This window comes from Nelumbo lutea, chromosome 4 (genome assembly GCF_056320005.1).
Source record: "Nelumbo lutea isolate HS-2025 chromosome 4, American lotus-T2T, whole genome shotgun sequence".
In the NCBI taxonomy this organism is placed as follows: Eukaryota; Viridiplantae; Streptophyta; class Magnoliopsida; order Proteales; family Nelumbonaceae; genus Nelumbo; species Nelumbo lutea.
In genome coordinates this window covers 20,339,922-20,360,844 of record NC_142687.1, presented here as the reverse complement: position 1 = coordinate 20,360,844, position 20,923 = coordinate 20,339,922, and the positions used below count along the sequence as shown (strand labels likewise).

Sequence of the window (20,923 nt, the reverse complement as noted above, 5' to 3'; positions counted from 1 at the left end):
AACATGCCTTTATTGTGGTCAACTATTCAACACCCAAGCACAAACTAATCACCATATTGACTAGTCATCTCCCCCCATGCAATAACACCAATCCCATAAAGCCAAGCTGAACAAGTAAGCATTCCACGAAATAAAGCACATAACTGTTTTGCAATTCTAACTCTCAACAAGATCAATAACCATAACATGGTCAAAAGTATAATATAACAAAAAGTTCACGTACATGGGGAATCCTTCTTTGAAACTATTTATTCTTTAATTCAAAAAAGTTGTATAAAATCTTCTCAAATTGACCATACATCAATCCAGTATTACCATAATGGTAATAACATTACTAAGGAAATGTCTATAACCACCATTAGAATAGAATGTACAAACAGCAGTTGGAATAGTATACTTATGATTCTTCCTTGACAAAAAAGCTCTGAGGTAAAGAAAAATCTTCCTCTTGGTTCAAAATCTCTCTCTCCTCGTTGTCTGGTTTCTGAATTTTGGCAGGAAAACATGTAAGATTATCGTATGAGATATGACACTGTACACATTCACAATTCCACTGTGCAAAAATGGGAGATGACTAAACCAGATGACACAATGAGGAAGGCCTTGCATTGTTCAAGGTGGGGTTGGAGGCTGAAGGGAGATGAGGGCATATAAAAAGGCCATTACCCAATGTTGGTCCCAGCTATCTGGGGTCTTGGGAGGAGAAAACTGGAGAGCATATCAAGAATGAAAATTTTTAACATTGATTTCAAATCCAGTTTCCATTTCTTGCAGACCTTGCATGGTTTTCTGAGATCTTCTCCAAAAATAGTATTTTGAGGTGGTTCTATGAACATTGTAAATTAGACTCAGTTTACTGTATGGTTTAAAACTGTTGTAAGATTTAGGAGCCACCTCAGATGGCTTGATGAATCAAGTTGACATAGCCTCTCTAAAATTCTTGATAGGGATTTTTGTCAATTCTCGGTTCTTACTCTGCTTTCAGTTGCATTTCTTGAAAATTTAAATTCCAAGTCCACCCCCACCTCCAATTCTATGTTGGTCTTTCTTTCTATGTCATCTGATAAATGTGGTTTTTTCTTGTTTGACTTCAATTATACCTTTCCATGTGTATTGGATCAGGTAGGGCATGCCAACAACCTTTCTCCATACTCAAGTAACAGTTCAGTGGAATGAAAATGCATCTACTCAACTTTTAAAAAGAAAGAGAGAAAAAAACATCTAGTCTGCAGTGCTGCTGCTTAAAATGGATCAGGTTTTTGGGGTTTTGTCTCTTCCTTGTTGCCATCCCTACACAATTATCGATATTTTGAAAGAAAAGGACCTTATCTTGCTTCTCTTTCCCAATTTTATGTTCTAATAAGGGAGGAGAAAAAGTCAAGAGAATAAAATACAGTTGCTCATACCAACATATCCAAGTTATAGAACCGATCCAGAAGCTGCAGAACCTCGTCAGGTGAGAAATGTCGATCAAAACTGTCAACAATGAATTGTAAAGAGAGTGTAACATACTGGAAGTTTACAATAATTTATCTTGAACTCTTTATGGTAGTTCTGAGAGCAACAAACCAAACTAGAAACAACACTAACCTTCTTCTTAGAAATTCCATCAGACCATAAAGTACAAAATGGCGGTGTATACCTGTGTAGAAACAACTTTATTTATACACTATTCAGATGCCAGACAAATCATTAATCGAAAGTGTGAGGAAGGAGAGGAGTGAAAAAAAGGGAAAGGAAAAGCAACAATTACAAAAGTAATACCATCATTTTATCTTCCCGGTACTTAAACTAAAAGCAACACCATGTACAACTCGTTAATACTGGAACTACTAAACAAGCGGCTAATGTACATGTAGTTAATATTACTCAAGGTTTGAGTCTTCTTTGTTGAGCATTATTGACTGTCGGCTTACTTGTTATTGGGTCTGTTTTATTTCTTTCTTTTAGTTTATTGTTAATGGGCTGAATGAGTATTCAGGCCCATTTGCCCTAAAATTTGAAGGGGTATAAGGTAAGATGGGAACTGGCGCTTGAGATTTTCTAGGCTCCATTTACCCTAAAATTGAAATCAATGTCCATTGGGAGTTTTCTGGGCTCACTAGAGTGAGCGTTTACTTGTTCTCCCTTGTCCCAATGTTCCTGGGTTGGCCTGTCCTAGGATACAGTTAGAATTTGCGTTTGAGATCACAGTTTCTCATCAAATATAGTTTCCTCCTATTGCTTAAAATTGTTTGTGGTGATTGGTAAGGGATGAATGCTGGTGGAAATGAACAGAAGCAGATCACAGAGGTTCAAACTTCAAACCTTGTTAGAAGGTGGTGAAAGCCTCCAGACTGCTGAGATTATCACTACAGTACAGTCAAGCTAAATGGGTCCAATTACCTAGAGTGAGCACACTCAATGAAGATTGGGATTTGGGGCATGGAAAATGGGGTTACATACTTACATCACAGGGAGTGAGGAGCCTGATTCAAAGGAATGGACTCAAGAGAACTATATGGTGATGTTCTGGTTGCTTAACTCAATGCAATCTCATATTAGTAGAAATTTTATGTTCAAAAAGAGTGCAAAGGGTGTGTGGGGTAGTGACTTATTGACAGCTTCAATGGTGCAAAGGCACCTATATTGAGGATGCAGGTGAATACTTTGAAGAAGGGGGAGATGTCATTATCTAGTATTTACATACTACTCTCATTGAAGTCACTTTCAGGAGGAGAAAGATCAGCCTCAGATTTTACAGTGAAAGTGTAATGATGATGCAAAGACACGTAGAAAGCTTGTAGAAAGGAATAGAATTTTTTTAACTCCTAACTAGTCTGAATCAGGAGTATGATATTACCTGGCAGCACATTCTTACATATGGAGATTCTCTCACAAGCCTATTCCTTGGCTCAGAGTGAGGAGAGTAGGAGGGCTATGTCACAGACACATGTTGTAGATCATTTGGCCTAATCTATATCAAAGACTAACACGCAAGGGTAGCAGTACAAATGGAAAGGAGGAGGGTTTATGCGACTATTGTAAGAAACCAAAAGCATACACATAAGACTTGTTGGAAACTACATTTACACTCGGTTCAAGAACAGTGGCAATAAGGGTAGTGCCAATGTTGCTTCCTCTACTACAGATCCTATGGCATCTAGTCCTATTGTCCCTCTCCCTCCTTTTCATTATTTGGAATCACAAGTAGCCAATAGAGCATATGTTGGGGAGTATGGCAGATATCTTTCCCACTTGCAGGGTGCAGCCACCAGTTCTAGCACATCTATTACTTTTACTCCTACTGCATGTGCTAACTCAGGTATACAGGCCACTACTCATGTTGCTACTACTGGTATGTCTATTCCTTGGGCAATAAATTCAAGTGCTTTTAATCATATGACTAGTATCTCATTCTTGTTCCATTATTATGTTTTAGCTCTGGGTAGGGATAAAGCTTGTATAGCAGATGGTTTTCTTGCACCTATTGCGGGAAAGGGTGATATTAGAGTCTAATTCCATATATTTGTCTTTGGTATTACATGTTCCTAAATTTAGCACAAATTTACTTTCTTTTAGAAATATTACTAAAGCTCCTCAGGACATTGATTCAAAGAAGGTGATTGGGAGTGGCCGTGAAATGGATGGTGTTTATATTTTGGATGTTATGCCCTCAACTGTTGTTGCCATTAGTCCTACTCATCATGGTCAAAGTGTTACCCCTGAGTCTTTTGATAGAATAATGCTTTGGCATATCCATCTTGGCCAATTGTCATCTCTTTCTTTGAAGTCTTTATTTCCTTCAATGTTTGAGTTGGTCAGTTTGTCTAGTCTTCAATATGATGATTGTCAACTACTCAACTTTCAGAGCATTGTAGACACTCTTATGATTTAAGTTATAAAATATGTGCTTCTTCTTTTGATCTTATGCATACCAATTTATGGGTGCCTTGTCATGTTCCTTGTATGAGTGGATATCATTACTTCTTATTATTTGTGGATCTCATTTTTCATGGGATTAGTTGATGCATTTTAGAGATGAAGCGCCATGCCATGTTCAACAGTTTCATCAAATGATACTCAGTTGAAGTTTCCATTCTGATAATGTGAAATAGTATTTTGAAGAGAAACTTGCATCCAATTTGAATTCCTATGGTATTGTTCATCAGAGTTCTTGTGCCTACAGCCCTCAACAAAACGGGGTTGTAGAATGTTCATCACACAGGTGGCTAGTGGCATTATGTTTAGTAGTCATGTTCTTATATGTTATTGGGTTGATGTCATTCACACTATTGTGCTGATTCCATCTCGTATACTTAACTTCAAGATACCTTCTAGTTTAGTTTATTCCAGTGATGGTGTCTTTCCCATTCCTCTCTGTGTTTTCGGTTGCACCTGTTTTGTCCACATCCTTGGTCCTCACAAATCTAAATTTAATACCAAGTCAGTTAAGTATCCTCTTGGTATGAATCAAATCAAAAGGGGTATTGTTGTCTTAATCCCATCAATGGTAAATGTTTTCTTTCTATGGATGTTACCTTCTTTAAGTCTGTTCCTTTTTTTCCAGGGAAGACTAGTCAGTTACCTACATCTCTACTTTTTGTCTCCTACACCTGTTGTGTCTCATCATCTTTCTGTTCCTATTGTCAGTCCTGGTGATGGCATGTTACAACTGTATCAACGAAGGAACAAGTAACCCCCTACTTATCAACCACCTCCTATCTCTTCTGATGATGCAAGTTCTGAAGATCCACCTATCCCTATTGTTGTTTCCCCTCCACCTGCTTTACCTACACCCCCATCTGACCTTTCTTTTTTCTTTGATAGATAACTGAAAGATTGCATTAATTAAGAGGAATTAGGAAGATTACAAGGCTCACAATCAAAACCATCCCCAATATGAAGTTAAAGAGTACAAATTAGCCCAATGTAGGTACTCCCCCATCACCCCTTGCTTTGCTTTGTCTGTGAAAGCATTTGCAGACCTGTTAACCCACTTGAAAGTAGCTTCTACCTTATTTGCTAGCCTTCTAATCTCCCTTGTCACTTAACACCTAGGGACCATCACTTTGTTTTAATAACCATCCCATCACCAACTGTGAGTCACCCCCAACCTCTATCTGCTTCAAATTCACCTGTCTTGCAAACTTTAAGCCTTGTAACGGCGCTGAAATTTCAGTTGTCAACAAATTGTTGCTCCAATAGAGACAGAATAGAGTGCCAATAACCCTTATGACCTGTTTGCACCCCCATCTGACCTTGATTTACCTATTGCTCTTCGTAAGGGTAAGCACTCCCCTACTGCTCATAGTATTTCTCGCTATATTTCTTATGATCAGTTGTCCCCTGCTTACAAGTCTTTTATTGCATCCATCTCATCTATTTCTATTCCAGGGAATAAGACTGAAGCAGCAAGACAGCCAAAGTGAAAAGCTGCTATGCAGGAAGAGATGAATACTTTATTGAAGAATGATACATTGGATGCTATGACACTGGTTGAGGGGAAATAAGCACAGGAAAGAGGAAGTATTGAAAGGTATAAGGCAAGTTTAGTAGCAAAGGGGTATATTCAAATTTATGGGGTGGATTATGAGGAGACCTTTTCTCCAGCAACAAAAATGACCTCTGTTCGAGTTCTTTTGTCACTTGCTTCACATTTCTCTTGGCCTCTAAATAAGGGGTCTTCATGAGAGTTTATATGGATATTCCACCTTGTTTTTACAATGACTTGCCTAGGGGGAGTGTGTGTAAACTCAAAAAGTTGTTTTATGGGCTTAAGCAGTATCCCCGTGCTTGGCTTGATTGATTTTGTGGTGCCTTACCAAAGGTTGGATATTCTCAATCACAATCTGATCATACCTTGTTTATCGAGAGTCTAGAAGAGAGGCTTACATGTTGATTGTTTATGTTGATGATATTTTTCTCACTGGGAATGATGAGAAGGAAATTGCTAAACTCAAGCAGTTTTGGGGGACAAGATTTGAGATTAAAGATTTTGGTTTCTACCAAAAAGAAGATTAAAGATTTGAATGAGATAAGATTTTTTTGGGCATTAAGGTGGCTTGATCCTATCATGGTATTTATATTTCTGAGCAAAAGTATGCACTGGATCTTCTGAAAGACAAGGAAACTAGGAGTGAAACCAGTTGAAACTCCTAAGTCCTATTGACCCCAATGATAGGACTAATGCCACTAAGGAGCTTCTTGCAGACCGTGATATGTATTAGAGGTTGGTTGGTATGCTGTTATACATGTGTGTGACTCGACTTGACATTGCATACCTTGTGAGTGTGGTGAGCCAATATATGCTTTGTCCCCATACCACTCATCTAGCAATTGTGTATAGATCCTTGCATACCTGAATGGGTGTCTAGGAGGGGTGATTTTATTCTCCAAACATGATCAGTTGAAAGTATACTGTATAGGTCATTACAAATGCAAATTAGGCAAGATCTCTCGATGATAGGAGATCTACCTCAAGTAACTATGCCTTGCCTTTTCTTGGGGGAAATTTGGTATCATGGAAGTGCAAGAAGCAGTCTATGGTGGCTCACTCTATTGCTAAAGATGAGTATATGTGTATTACACATGGATTATCAAAAGCACTCCAGCTACACAGTTTGCTAAGAGAGTTGGATATTTAGTGGGAGTCTCCTCTTGTTTTGTATTGTGATAATAAGGCAGCAATTAACATTGCCCATAACCCAATACAGCATGACCGCACCAAGCATATTGAGATAGACAATCGCTTCATTAGAGAAAAGGTGTTGTCTGGGGAAGTTTGCCTCCCCTATGTGAAGACAAATCAACAGTTGATAGGTGCTTTTATAAAGGGGATTTCTCAACTGAAGTTACAAGACTCGCTTAGCAAGTTACTCATTAAAAAAAAGACTCACTTAGCAAGTTGGGAATGTTAGACATTTAGTCCCAACTTGGCAGGGAGTATTGACTGTCAGCTTACTTGTAATTGGGTCTGTTTTCTTTCTTTCTTTTAATTTATTGTTTTTTATGAATTCTTTTAATGTATTGTTAATGAGCTTGAATGAGTATTTAGGCCCACAATCTTTTTAGTTTTATTGTTGTCACCCTTAATTAAGGATATAATTGTGAATTCTTATTTCTTTAAGTTCATATACAATCTAATCGGGAGAATACCTCCCCACGATCTATGTTCCTTTCTCCCAAACTCTTTTCTCTTTTTTTCATCTTTTTTCACCTTCTGTTTTGGCCCTAACTTCCTTCTTCTAAATTCCATTTGTCTCACTTTTAAAGTTTTCAAGGGCTGATATCAACCTACTAGCACATCTGACACATACAGGTTCAGGATGCATAAAAATGTGCCTTGATGGGATTCTCGTGAACACCTTAAAGCAGAAGAATGCCAGTACAAGAAAGTCTTTTATAACACTGGCTATAGGATTCATTGATCAGTCCCTTCTCCTTTTGCCATTATGATTGAATAAAATAAAAAGTCATTGAAGATTGACTTACTTTAGCATCATACTCTTTAAATATTTCCCATCTGGGTGCAATAACAACATCCAAGACATTCAGTATGTAAAGTCCAAGAAAATTCCATGTGCATGGACATCAATTAGAATTCTAATTACATTCACTAATGAAATGATTCTCAAAGCAAAATGATTCAGTCAAAAACAACAACTTAAACAATCACTAAGACATGTGTTACACCTTCTAAAGAAATGCCACCACCCCCATTTGAGCCACAACTCTCAGATCCACCTTCATGATCAGAGTAAATAAGGATAACAATCACCACTAAAACATAGATGAAACTTAACCTCAATACCATCCCGAATTCCACAAATCCAGATGCATGTTTTGTACCAATAAACATTGCCACTGACTACCAGTTTAACAGAATCCCTCTTCTCAGAGACAAAACTCTTACTGTTAGCATAATAACATCTGAAATCATTATGGATACTCCCCTTTTTGGACCAACACCCAACTTGCTACTTGTTTCAAAATTAAAAATGTAACTCTTCCAATTTTAGTAATCCCCATTGGTGTATTTGATACCTAGGACCTCTTCCATCAGCTTGACCATCCATTACTATACTACCAACACCAAAGCAGGAAAAAAAAGGAACATCAATAGAACCTACAACAACATGTATATTCAAAGATTAACCTCTATTAACTCTGTCAACCATGGGACATTAACCCTCATATGTTGCTTAAACATATACCATTCTCAGCACCTGTTTTTCTGATACACCAAAAGTTAGACCTAAATAGATGCACCATTGAATGGAACCTAAAAGTCAAATGAGATGAATTAAGATCGGAACTTGATATCCATCTGAGTTTGAATGGGGCCCTATGGTGCCTCTCAACCTTGTTGTGATGACACACATGGATTGATCAATTGTGCAGTTATTGGAATCATCAAGTTCTTCATAAAATGGGAAATAGTAGTACTGCATTGTTTACATACACTGCATAGAGATAACTAGAAACCAACTTGCTTTGAGGTTTTATGATGGAACATTTCTATCAAAGCATAAGCAGGGAAGATGAACAGGCTAGTCATTACATGATAAAGATGTTCTCATAAGAAGATAAAAGACTAGAAAAGGGATATTTTCATGGAATAGCCTCATGGATTGGGAGGATGGGGACTAGTAAAGTGTAGTTCAAATTAAGAGCAATGACGGAAAGAATATATTGCAGCTAATTAGTGTAAACATGGTGGATGCTACTACTATTCCAGTTAAATCTGCCACAGACCAGCTAAAGTCAGCATTGTCAAAGTCCTTACAAATTGTCTCTAGCTGCCGGTGGATGAACAAAAGAACCTCTATTTTCCTTGTGTTGCAAATATCCGCAAGAGGTCTGCTGTATATCTTTAAAATGGACCAAAAAGCAATAGAATTATCGATACAAGTTGGAGTTTTCTTTTTTATTATCTCTTCTGATTCAAATGTGCGCTCATTCTAACTAATCCAAAAACAATTAACACGCCCCCCCCCCCTCATCCTCTTTTTTTTTCCTATTTTTTTGAATAACAACCCATGATTCATTAACCTGTTCCTCTATCAATCCTCTCATTTTATCACCTGACCCAAATTGAAGGTTGTCGTTTCCAATATCGTCGATCAAAGTCAAACGCCAAAACACGGACAATATCAGTTATCACAATTCAATAAGAGTCACCTTGTAATTTGGCGGGAGGATATATTTCAAGAGCTTCCAACAATCTCAGTTCCAATTCAACCTGCGATTGCTCCTACGAGAAAATAAACATAACGGAAATAGTAAGACGATAAGCTACCCAACCTGAAAGAGTGAACTGGAAGGGGGGAATGAAGCGACCTTGGGGAGAGAAGACGCTGATGAAGGTGGAGCTTGACCAGGAGAGTGTACGGACATACCATCTTGTTCCTCTTCTTCGCCTGCAGGTTCCATTGTCGCTTTCTATGGCGGACGGTGGAACAAATTTTAACCGAAATACCTAGAAAGAAAAACTTTTGGTTTTGGAGCGACTGAGAAATCAAAGCATTTTCCAGCTTCCACTACGCTTTTGCTAGGGTTTTACGGTTAATCGCTGACCGAGTGAGCCGGGAAATGCTAGCGAAACTCCAATTCCAAATCGTGGCCGCTCCCACCCGTCCAAAAGCAAATATTCCATTTAGCTCATTCCCCAAACGACTTTTGCTACGACGTGGTTTTATCGCTGCGCTGAGCTGAAACCACGAAATCAAAGCCTTCGATGAATTGTTGTAGCCCCACCTCAAATGAGTTGAAGAGCCGTCGTGGTGGGACCGCAACAATACGGAAGGCCACGATTCACGGTGACACACGTCATCTACGAGAGTTTTCTATGTCAATATGCATTGTCGAATCTTTGCGAGTGAACCACTGAATCTACGATGCAGTTGATTCACGCCTTCACGGTGCATCAACTGCACCGTATTTAATTGCTAGTACGTATTTATGAGGCAAAATCTTAGGCCCTGTTTGGATAAATTTCGTATAAAAGTATAAAAAACATTACATGGTATTTGGATGGCATACTTTCTCTCTTGGCTTTCATACTTTTTAAAAGCATAAAACCTCCAAAAGCACGAATTCTACTTTTATTACTCCATGCTTTTTGGGAAGTTTTGCTTCCATTTCGTGTTAAGGGTGTAACGTGTGAAGTTTTGTTTCCATTTCGTGTGCTCATTCTTCAATTAAAATTCGTCAATAGTATTGTTCATAACAAGACCCAACCCGACCAAATCGACCAAACCAGACCGATCCAATCTCAGTCGGCAGAGTTTTCATCAGCACGGGTCAGTTTCGGGTTGTACAAATTCCCAAACCGATGATTCGGGTCGGTTTCGGTTTTCATACAAAAAAACCGAAATCAATCCAAACCGAACCGACTTAGTTCCTAGTTTAAACATGAAGTTCCAAAGCCCGTTAGGCCACCTAATTTTTGATTTGTTGCAAGAAACTTTGGATTAGTGAATAGTGATTAATGAACAGCTTTTGTGATTAACTTTTCATTTAAATTTTATCATAGGAGATGGCTGAAATAATGTTCAATTTATGATTGTTTTTAAAATTAGCAAGATTTTATCACAGGGATGAACTTAGAACCGAAACCGACCCAAACCAACCCAACCCGACTCAAACCGACCAGGTCGGTTTTGCTTAACACTAGATCAGTTTCGATTTCTATGTCAAGTAACCCGACCAGGTCGAGTCGGTTGGAAAAACCGCAATAAACCGACCAGGTCGGGTCAATTTTGGTTTCGATTTCTATGTCAATCTAGACTCCCCCACCCCATTCGCTTGTCATTTTCAAGCCCTAACCTCTTAGCTGCTATAGGGTTCTTGCTCCACCATTGCCCATCTATGGTCACCATTACCACAAGAGATCATCGCCAAAAGCACAATTCTCATTGGAATCGTAGGTATGGATCATGGTTTCATATTTCCTCCCTTTCTTTTAATGTTTTCTCCATTTCATACTATATCTTCAAACTTAATGGTATGTTTATTGCATGTTTAATGCCACTAGAATTATTGTCGTCAACTTCTTCATTTCTTAACTATTCTTGAAGTTTAATGAAATGTTTTTATAGCTTGTCTACTATAACGTTACATATAGTATTATACCTGTACAAAACCACTTCGTTTCCTAAACCAAATGTTAATTCTAAGTGGTTGCCACATGTACATGACGACTAATAATGGCCATCATGTCTACACATGGCATGTGTGTGTATCTTCGGTGTATATAAGTGGCTAATCATGGGTAATGTCGCCTTTGTCATGTACAAAATCAGATGAATCACATGTGACTGGTAGGACGCTTCTACTAAACAGAAAATGGTACTTTGTTTTGGAAAGCATGCATTTCAAAATTTTTTACCCAAACGGTTTTCAAAGCAAAAATGCCAAAGTAAAAGTTGTATTTGTACTTTGTACTTCCCTACTATTAAAGTATAGTACAAAAGTAGAATTCTACCCAAACATAGCCTTATATTTTGTAATCTTTTCAAATTGAGCCCAAGGCTGTATTTGGTTGGGTTGCAAACTTATTTGCATTGATGCAAAACTGTGGTAGTGTAAATGTTTTTTGTGCAAATTATGATTTATTTTTATTTCAAGTTTTACTTTATTTTGTTTGATTGTGGTAAAAATGAAATAAAACAAGTCATGAAGAAGAATAAAGTAAAACCCAAAACAAAATTAAACAAAAATTTGCATTTTTTTCAATTGCTCCCATATATTTGTACTAGTGCAAATAAAATTGCACTGTAACCAAACACAGTTGTTTAGTTGCAGTACAATTTTATTTGCACTAATACAAAAACATAGGAGTGCAAATGAAAATAATGCAAAATTTAATTTAATTTTGTTTTGGATTTAATTTTATTATGCTTTAGATCTTATTTTACTTCATTTGTATTGTAATAAAAGAAAACGAGATAAAATGTCAAACAAAAATAAAACAAAATTTACATTGGAAACATTTGTACTGCTAGAATTTTGCATCAGTATAAATTTATTTGCATTGCAACCAAATAAAGTATAAGTAACATATTTAACAATAACATTCTTAAAGTTTTGATGGTAATTAAGGGGATGTTTGGAACCGTTGTCGTTTAAAAAATAAAAATAGTGCCACGTCGGATCCACATAGGCGTTTCAACAAACGCCCATATATCTCATTGTTTGGTTCAACCGATTATTAAAAAATTGGGCATGTCTCGAAAATCGAGACCCCACCGATGCATGAAACGCCAAATTTGGCATTTCATGCATCGACGAATCGTTTCCCCCCAATGGTTGATTGATGTGTATCCTATGTTGTGCTTACCTGTCAACACATACATGAAAAACGATGATGAAAATTACCTTACCAAACAACATAGTATTGCTCACTATTTACGTGGCAAAAGCGTTTTTTTTTTTGTGAAAAACGGGTCTTGGAAGCATGGGCATTTTTTTTCTTGAAAATATGTATAAAAAAGCGCTTGGATTTAAGAAAAGGTCGCTTGGATTTATCCATGGTTTATTCCTTATCTCTAAAATCCTATTTCTTAATTCTAATTCATTTTGGATCCAACCGAAATAGGATTTAATTTGTTTATACTTTCTATTTATATTAATTAAATTATATATATTTATATTAAATTAATTAAATTTATATTGATTAATATATTTATATTAATTAATATATATTAATATTAATATTATCTAAATTATCTAAAAATTATCTAAATCTATCTCTATTCTATTATTTATTTCTATTCTATTAATAAAATAGATATTTCATTTATATTCATTTTTTTATTTGTATTAATATTTCTCATATTTCTACACTCTTCCAAACACCATGTAATTAATTAATCTTGTTTAACACGGGCCAATAAACAGTAAGTAAACCATGTAACATATTTCACATGATTAGTTAAATCATTGATTTAACGTGTAATAAATATTAGTGAATGCATCCTAATTGGACTTAATTTTTGTATTAGTCAACGAAAAATTGTTTTAGAATTACGAAAGGTTTTGAGAAAGAAAATAATAAAGCATTACTAATAATTATTTTATACAGCTTGATCACTAATTATGACTTATCATATAAGATAAATAAAATAAAGGGAGAATGACTGTTCAGCTCAGGGCCAGAATTTGTTGGTTCAAAGTATATTTTGGGTAGGTGGCGGCTCGAAATTAATGCCAATTCACATGTGGATATGAGTGCATGGAGTGTAGGTTTTTGTCTTTTTGAATGTTTATAATTTTGTAGTGGAAATCAGAAATTGTATTAGGTCTCTCCGTACTTCTCCTAAAAAAACAAATGATTATATATAACTGCTATTTATATTAAAATAGACAAAAAGACAAAGAAACAGGACAGAAAAATATTCTTTGTGAATAGCTTTAATGAGAGTGTAAACAGACAAAGAAACATGTAATTTTACCATGAAACCAATATAAAGAGTGTAGGCTTCAATGAGAGGGAGAGAGAGAGCAGTTGGGCCCAAATTCATTAAAATCCACATGGGCCCACTCTAGGTTTAGGATTGGCTAACTTGGGCTTGGACCTTGATCCGGGTCTAGTCTGAAGGACATGTAGTTGGGTTTGGGTTGGTCATCAACCCCCACCCAACCTTTCCAATTTATACACTTGCTTCATTAGAAAGAGTTATGAGATTTGAAATGATTGCGATATGTCTGAAAAAAAAAGGTTAAAAAGGGATGGGATGGGGGAACCGAAAGGCTACAAACATTTGACTATTTTGGTGCAGAGGTTTAACAAGTTACAATGTGCCTTTCAAGATTTATATCCTTTTCGTAACCAAAACGCCCATAAAGATGCAACGACGTATTTCATTTTTATCGTGTATTTATTATACACCATAAGTAATAATTATCAAGAAAAAAGTGCTATTTTATATATATATATATATATATATATATATATTGTGATTGACGAATTCTCACCTATATTGCCTCCTGACTTATTGAAACCTATAATACTGCAATGATCTGCCCATGAGCTTTTTTTTCAAAAAAAAAAATAATCTTACCTAGGAATCTATTTTTATTGGGTTCGACTATGTAGGGGTACCTACATAGTCGAACCCAATAAAAATAGCACTTTTTTCTTGATTATAAATATAAATCTATTTTTATTGGTTTTTGGAAAATGAAATCCAATCGAAGTTGGTTGGTTTAGTTTGTCAGTTTTTTTATTTTATAATAAAATGAAAAAATATATAAAATATTATATTATATATTATAAATATATATTTATATATGTAATGCATATATATTCATTTATAATATACAAATAATATAAAATATATATGAAAAATGTATATGATGTAACCGTTTTTAGTCACGTACCATTTTTTGTGATGTATAAATTTTTTTGGCTAAGTACCTCGTTATTTGACCCGGAGGTGACGTGCCTTGGTGATGAACTACTTGGTGGCTAACTCCCTGGTGGAGAGCTACTTAGTGACGAACTGCCTGGTGGTGAACTACTTGGTGGCAAACTGCCTGGTGGTGAGCTCCCGCGTACAGGCCGCCCGTAGGCCACATGCAAGTCGTGCCAGGCCGCGCCAGACCAGCCAGACCGGTGCCCGGGTGGGACACCAACTTAGTAAATTGTTGCCTGGGTGTTTGCCTAGTTGTCACGATGTGCCACGTGTCGCAATTTCACTAGAGGGCCAAATCTGCCCTCATCAATATATAATATACAAACATACCTATATATATAGGTATGTATGTATGTATATACACACACCAATCTATTCGGTAAACCACCAGTTTTTTTTTTTAATATTACTCAATCGAAACAGAAATGGTATCTTAAACTTTTTGAAAATACCAAACCAAAACCATACCAATCGATTTCACTAACCGAAAATTTTTAATTGATTTTTTGGTTTTTCGGTTTTCTTTGATCACTCTATAACAATGATATGGAAAAAAATTACAATCAATCAATTCATATCAAGAAGATGAAAGGCAATCAGGTGGTATCCATCATAATTGACGGACGGATTTTGATTGGTCAAAGCTCTCATGGTATCATGTCCTTCCGGCATATAGATCTGTCCACTCTTATTTTATGGTAAGGAAAAATCTTAATTTATGTTACATGTCACATGGTTATTAATAGATTTATGGTGGTTGTATTTTCAATTTGGCTGAAAATGGCCAAGTTTTTTGGTTATTTAAAACATATTGTTGTGATAAGATGTTACTTGTTAAATAGGTTATAAGTGCATGACCTATTGGCTTTTCAAACTTCTATTCACGATGAGTTAAGTGGTATCAGACCACTAAAATTCAAATCGGCAGTAAAAATATTATAGGTTAATAAAAAAGAATAAATAGTTTGTATTTGTAGAGAAAAAAAGTACGTAGATGAAAATAATAATGATTATGTGTAAGTTTTATATATGATATTTTAGAAGCCCCGATGCAAATGCATTTGGAACGCTGTAATTTTTTTAATAATATGGTTTAAATTTTAAAACCATGTAATTTAGATTAAAATTGTAGCCTGTTTCTATAGATTGCTATTTTCTTTATATATGTACTTATTGATGTAGGGTGGCCCAGCCTAGCCCATTCTGGGCTGGGAGGTCTAGCCCACGAACGCCAAAACTAGGGATGCGACTAGCCATAAGAGGGGTATCTTGTATCTCTTATACAGAGCCAATCGTAGAGTTCCCACGCATCCTCGTAGAGGCCGTTAATTGCCCTCGTACGATTCCCATCTTAGGTGTTCATCTCCACCAACCTCCAGGCAGCTCAAGTATAAATAGGGGGTACCCCCCTCGAGGTGAAGGATCATGATCCTGAAATCCAATCCTACTACAGAACTTAAGCGTCCTCACTTTGGGAATTCAGTATCTACAGAGCCCTCATCTGTACTTAATTCCCCTCTTCGTACCCTCGTACTGACTTGATCGTCGGAGCCTCTACCTCGGGTTCCTACCCAAGGCCTCTGACATCCTCTGCATTGCAACACCTTAGCTATCAGCTCTCGACTTCTACGAAACTCAGTACACTATCAGCCTCGGCACTTCATCCCCGAATCCTTCGAAGCACTCAGCCCACCTTCAGAGCTTAGGGGCAAAATTACATTGTTGTCCTTAGCCAACCCAAGCACCAACAATTGATGTCGTTTGTGGGAAACATTGCTAAGACGATCCATTAAAGAACTATAACAAACTAAGAAGTCCCTAAGCTCCAATCACCATGGTGTGAAGAGCCAGGAACACCAACCTTGTTACTAGTGAACAATTCCAACTTGTGCTCGACCGCTTAGAGTATTTAACCTAATGAGTTGAGCAGAGCTACCCCCAAGCAGGAGGTGCCCCCAGGGAGACTGCCCCGCCGGGGAGTCAGCACAACCAGGACGGCATGGGTCTACAAACCAGCCAACCCTCAGCCCCGGACATGTGCCACAGATCAACCCCTCTGAGCCCTGTAGCGGTCGCCTAGCCTGCCTGCTCGAGGACTCCCGACCTCCCAGCCAAAGGGAGGAGGAACCAACACAATTTGAGGATAGCCACCAACCCTCCGAACAACATCACCGGCGCCAAAGGGAGAACTCAAGGGGCGAAGGCGAGCGTCACGGTCACCCTAGTGCCCATTCCAAGGCCAAGGGCTGACGTCGAGCCTCTTCCCCTCACGTCTCGGATCTCCGGGACATCCTGAGCGACCACCGCACCAAGCGCGGGGCGCGTGGTCTCGCCTCAGAATGATCTGGAGTTCGTAACGACCCTCACCACATCCTCAAAAACCAGGATAGCACATAGGCCATGCTCGACCCTCAGTTCGGCCTTCCTTGACTTGTCGGAGCTCGGCTTTGACAGCACCGAGCTCTGCTCGCAATTCGGCAAACTGAGGCAAATGGTGAATGAGTCGTGCATTCCATCTCTTGTTTATAATGTCCAGGATGTGTTTATTTGTATTTGGAAATTTATCTTCAATCATCTTCTTCACTCTACGCATTGCCTCATATACAATTTCCATTGTTGCTCTTTTTTCACCATCAACAATTCGAAGCATTTTTACAAGGGGCTCAGTCATCAAAGCATATTGTTGAACTAATTTCCAAAAATTGTTGTCATTGATAATTTCCTCAACTTCTTCTCCCCTTTTTGTTCTTCCTTGTGGTAGTGATTTCCATTCATCTGAGTCAATCATGTGTCTCAATGATGTCTTTTGAGAATTTAGACTTTTAAGAGCAATATAATGAGTAGCAAAGCGAGTTGGCCGGACGAATTTAGACTTTTGAGAATTTAGACTTTTAAGGGCAATGACACCTCGGCCAAACAAAGTAACTCTGTGGGGAGAACGGATGCTTTTTCCCCCAACATCATCGTCGAGCCATTGCCCCCAAACTTCAAAGTTCCCACCTTGGAGATGTATGACGGGAACACAGACCTAGACAATCACCTGGAGAGCTTCAGGGCACTCATGATCCTATATGGATACTCCGATGACTTGACATGCCAAAATTTTCTGGCAACCTTCAAGGGAGCTACTCGACGGTGGTTCTCAAGCCTCTCACCTTGGTCCATTAACTTGTGGAAGCAGTTCTCCAACTTGTTCCTCGCCCGCTTCATCAGCAGCCAACGACCCCAGAAGAGTGTTATCTCGCTAATGACAGTTAAGCAGAAGCGAGGAGAAAGTTTACGATCATACATTGACTGCTTCAAGGAGGAAGAGCTAGAGGTCCGTGACCTCGACCCCATGGTCTCCATGTACGCCGCCATCAGCGGACTCCTCCCTGGCTCGGCCCTTAAGTGCTCAATCGCCAAAAGCTAGCCAAAGACAAAACTGGAGTTCCTTGAGAGGGCCTAGAAGTACATTGTAGTTGAAGAGGCTTCGACTGGTGATGTTCAAGATAGGGGCACTGAGCACCGGGACAGAGTTCCAAAAAACAAGAGAAAGAATGGAGACCATGGCCGCAACAATGGCAACAACAACAACAACAGCAAGAAGCCACCAGCCTTGGCACTGGCTTACAACCAGTTCACGCCACTCAACTCCACCCGCACGCAGATTCTAATGCAGATCGAAGAGGAGGAGTTCATGAAGTGGCATGTGAAGTTGAAGAAGAATCCCTGAAGGGGGAACCCAAAAAAGTATTGCAAATTCCACCAAGGCACTGGTCACGACACTGAGAACTGTTATGACATCAAGAATGAAATAGAGTCCTTCATACGCTGAGGCCACCTCAAGCAGTACATTGGAGGTGAGGCTAGTGCCTCGTCCTCACAGCAGCAATAGTAGTAGTAGCATCAGCAAGTAGTCGGTGTCATCAACGTCATAACTAGAGGCACGACCTCGGGCAGAGCCTCAGCCTCAACTCGCAAGGCCTACACCAGGCAGTTAAGCATCTAGGGGCCAGCCCCCAAGAAGCAGAAGCAGGAAAAGTCCCTCTCCTTTATGAATGAGGATTTGAAGGGGGTAATAGTCCCCCACGATGATGCTCTGGTGGTTTCAGCTATCATAGCAAACTTCATAGTCAAGAGAATCCTCGTTGATAGCGGCTCTTCGGCCGACATCCTCTTCTACAAAGCATTCGAGAAGATGAAGATAGTGTCGGAGCGCCTTCAGCCAGCAGATGTCCCACTAGTTGGATTCTCCGGCAACATTGTCAAACCAGAGGGCAAGATCACCCTACCAGTCATAGTAGAGGCGAAGCCCTAGCAGGTGACGAGGATGATAGAGTTCCTAGTCATAAGGATTGGCTCACCCTACAACACAATCATGGGGAGACTAACCCTTTACGCACTTTGGGCAACCATCTCCTCCTATCACCTCACTCTCAAGTTCCCCATCGAGCACGATGTTGGAGTTGTTTGGGGGGACCAACATGCCGCCCGCCAGTGCTATGTGGGAGTGCTAAAAGGCAAAAACAAAGAAACCTTGCCACTAGAGGGCCTCGACCTCAAGGAGGAACCAGCGAGCCGAGGCCATCCGGCCGAAGATCTCGTCTCGGACCCCCTAGACAAGGACGAGCCCGAAAAAAGTAGTCCGCGTTGGGTCCAACCTTCCCTCGGAAAGCCTGTCTGAACTAGTAAGCTTCCTCAGACTTAATGCCGACGTCTTTGATTGGTTCTCTGCTGGCATGCCCGAAATTGACCTTTCGGTCATTACCCACAAGCTAAGCGTGGACCCGAGCTCTAGGCCAGTTCGATAGAAGAAGAGGAACTTTGCACCTGAACGATGGAAGGCCATAGAAGAGGAAGTTGGAAAGCTACTTGACGTCGGCTTCACCTGAGAGGTACACTACCCTAACTGGTTGTCAAATGTGGTTATGATAAAGAAAGCTAACAGGAAATGGCGGATCTGTATTGATTTTACAGACCTTAACCGAGCCTGCCCCAAGGACAGTTTTCCTCTGCCAAGGATAGACCACCTCGTTGATGCCACTGCAGGGTATGAACTACTTAGCTTCATGGATGCCTTCTCTGGATATAACCAAATAAAAATGCACCTCGGTGATAAAGAGAAGACTTCGTTCATCACCGGACACGGCACATATTGCTATCGAGTGATGCCCTTCGGCCTAAAAAATGTTGGGGCCACCTACCAACACCTTGTTAACAAGGTGTTCAAGGAGCAGATGGAGAGGAACGTCAAAGCCTATGTGGATGACATGGTAGTAAAAAGCCAGAAAGCCGAAACCCATATCTTGGACTTAGCCAAGACCTTCAATACTTTGCGGAAGTACACCATGAAGCTCATTCCCAGCAAGTGTGCCTTCGACGTCACATCAAGCAAATTTTTGGGCTTCGTCGTCACTCAGAGAGCCATTAAGGCTAACCCTAAGAAGATACAAGCCATACTGAATATGACACCTCCTATGACGATGAAGGAAACCCAGAGACTCACCAACCAAATAGCAGCCCTCAATCACTTCATGTCGAAGTCAGCCGACCGCTACCTACTCTTCTTCCGTGCTATTAAGAAGTTGAAAGATTTCTAGTGGACGGAGGAATGCCAGTACGCCTTCAACAAGCTCAAGGCGTACCTTACCTCACCTCCCCTCCTTGCCCAGCCGACCGAGGGAGAAACCTTGTACCTATACCTCTCGGTCATGAATGAAGTAGTTAGTTCAGTCCATATTAAAGAAGACGATGTACAGAAGACAGTTTATTATACCAGCAAGGTACTCTGCGACGCTGAAACCAGGTATCCCAAGATAGAGAAATTGGATTTCACCCTTGTGGTTTTGGCTAGAAAGCTCAGACCATACTTCCAAGCTCACTCAATAGTGGTCTTGATGAACCAGCCCCTCAAAGCTGTCCTTACCAAGTCCAAAACCTCAGGGCGCCTGACGAAGTGGGCCATCGAGCTCTCCGATTTTGATGTTCAGTACCAGCCGAGGCCCGCAATCAAGGCACAAGCCCTGGCAGATTTCATAGTGGAATGCACCTTCATCCGAGCCCTCCACCAAAACCTAGAGAATGTCGAAAGGGACCACGTAGACAATGAGGCTCACCCTCAATGGAAACTCTTTGTTGACGGTTCCTCCAGTGCTAAAGAAAGCAGAGCGGGCCTCATCCTTCTCACCCTCGATGATGTTGTTGTAGAGTATGCTTTGAGATTTGACTTTCCAGCATCAAACAACGAAGCCGAGTACGATGCCCTCCTCGCTGGCCTATAGCTTGCTAGGGACCTTGTTTCCTTACACGTTGAAAGCCTTATGTGACTCTCAGTTGGTGGTGAATCAAGTAAATGGCGAGTATGAAGCCAGAGAACAAAGCATGTCTAAGTACATCGCCAAAGTCAAAGATTTAGCCTAACACTTCCAGCACTCTCCTTGCAATAGGTGACGCAAGCTAAGAACGCAAGAGTCGATGCCCTCTTCAAACTAGCAAGCACCTCGAGCGGAGTCCTTAGTTGGACCATGTGTGTAGAAAAGCTA

The 20,923-nt window shown here is 39.5% G+C and overlaps 2 protein-coding genes across 3 annotated transcripts; one reads left to right on the top strand and one right to left on the bottom strand.

Moving 5' to 3' along the window:
• Nucleotides 1-146: 146 nt before the first annotated feature.
• LOC148854455 (chromatin modification-like protein) lies at nt 147-9,913 on the bottom strand. Of its 2 annotated transcripts, none has more exons than XM_088983832.1 (5): nt 9,322-9,913; nt 9,163-9,235; nt 1,591-1,642; nt 1,407-1,476; nt 147-484 (listed from the first exon to the last, which is right to left on the bottom strand). In XM_088983832.1, the coding sequence occupies exons 1-5, from the start codon at nt 9,412-9,414 to the stop codon at nt 398-400; spliced, it is 375 nt and encodes a 124-aa protein (XP_088839958.1). In that variant the 5' UTR covers nt 9,415-9,913; the 3' UTR covers nt 147-397. The 2 variants fall into 2 exon arrangements, with proteins under 2 accessions (XP_088839958.1, XP_088839959.1); XM_088983833.1 differs by having other exon boundaries at nt 9,163-9,223; nt 9,322-9,750.
• A 10,179-nt stretch (nt 9,914-20,092) lies between these two features.
• LOC148854454 (uncharacterized) lies at nt 20,093-20,662 on the top strand. The gene has a single exon (XM_088984838.1). The coding sequence runs from the start codon at nt 20,093-20,095 to the stop codon at nt 20,660-20,662; it is 570 nt and encodes a 189-aa protein (XP_088840964.1).
• Nucleotides 20,663-20,923: the final 261 nt, after the last annotated feature.

What these genes read in the sequence shown, in the direction of transcription:
- LOC148854454 (XM_088984838.1), top strand. Translation starts at nt 20,093, where the DNA reads ATGAATGAAGTAGTTAGTTCAGTCCATATTAAAGAAGACGATGTACAG.
- LOC148854455 (XM_088983832.1), bottom strand. Translation starts at nt 9,414, where the DNA reads ATGGAACCTGCAGGCGAAGAAGAGGAACAAGATGGTATGTCCGTACAC. An exon ending in CAGCGTCTTCTCTCCCCAAG is followed by an intron (nt 9,236 to 9,321) that starts GTCGCTTCATTC and finishes ATTTTCTCGTAG; the next exon opens with GAGCAATCGCAGGTTGAATT. An exon ending in ATGGAATTTCTAAGAAGAAG is followed by an intron (nt 1,477 to 1,590) that starts GTTAGTGTTGTT and finishes CATTGTTGACAG; the next exon opens with TTTTGATCGACATTTCTCAC.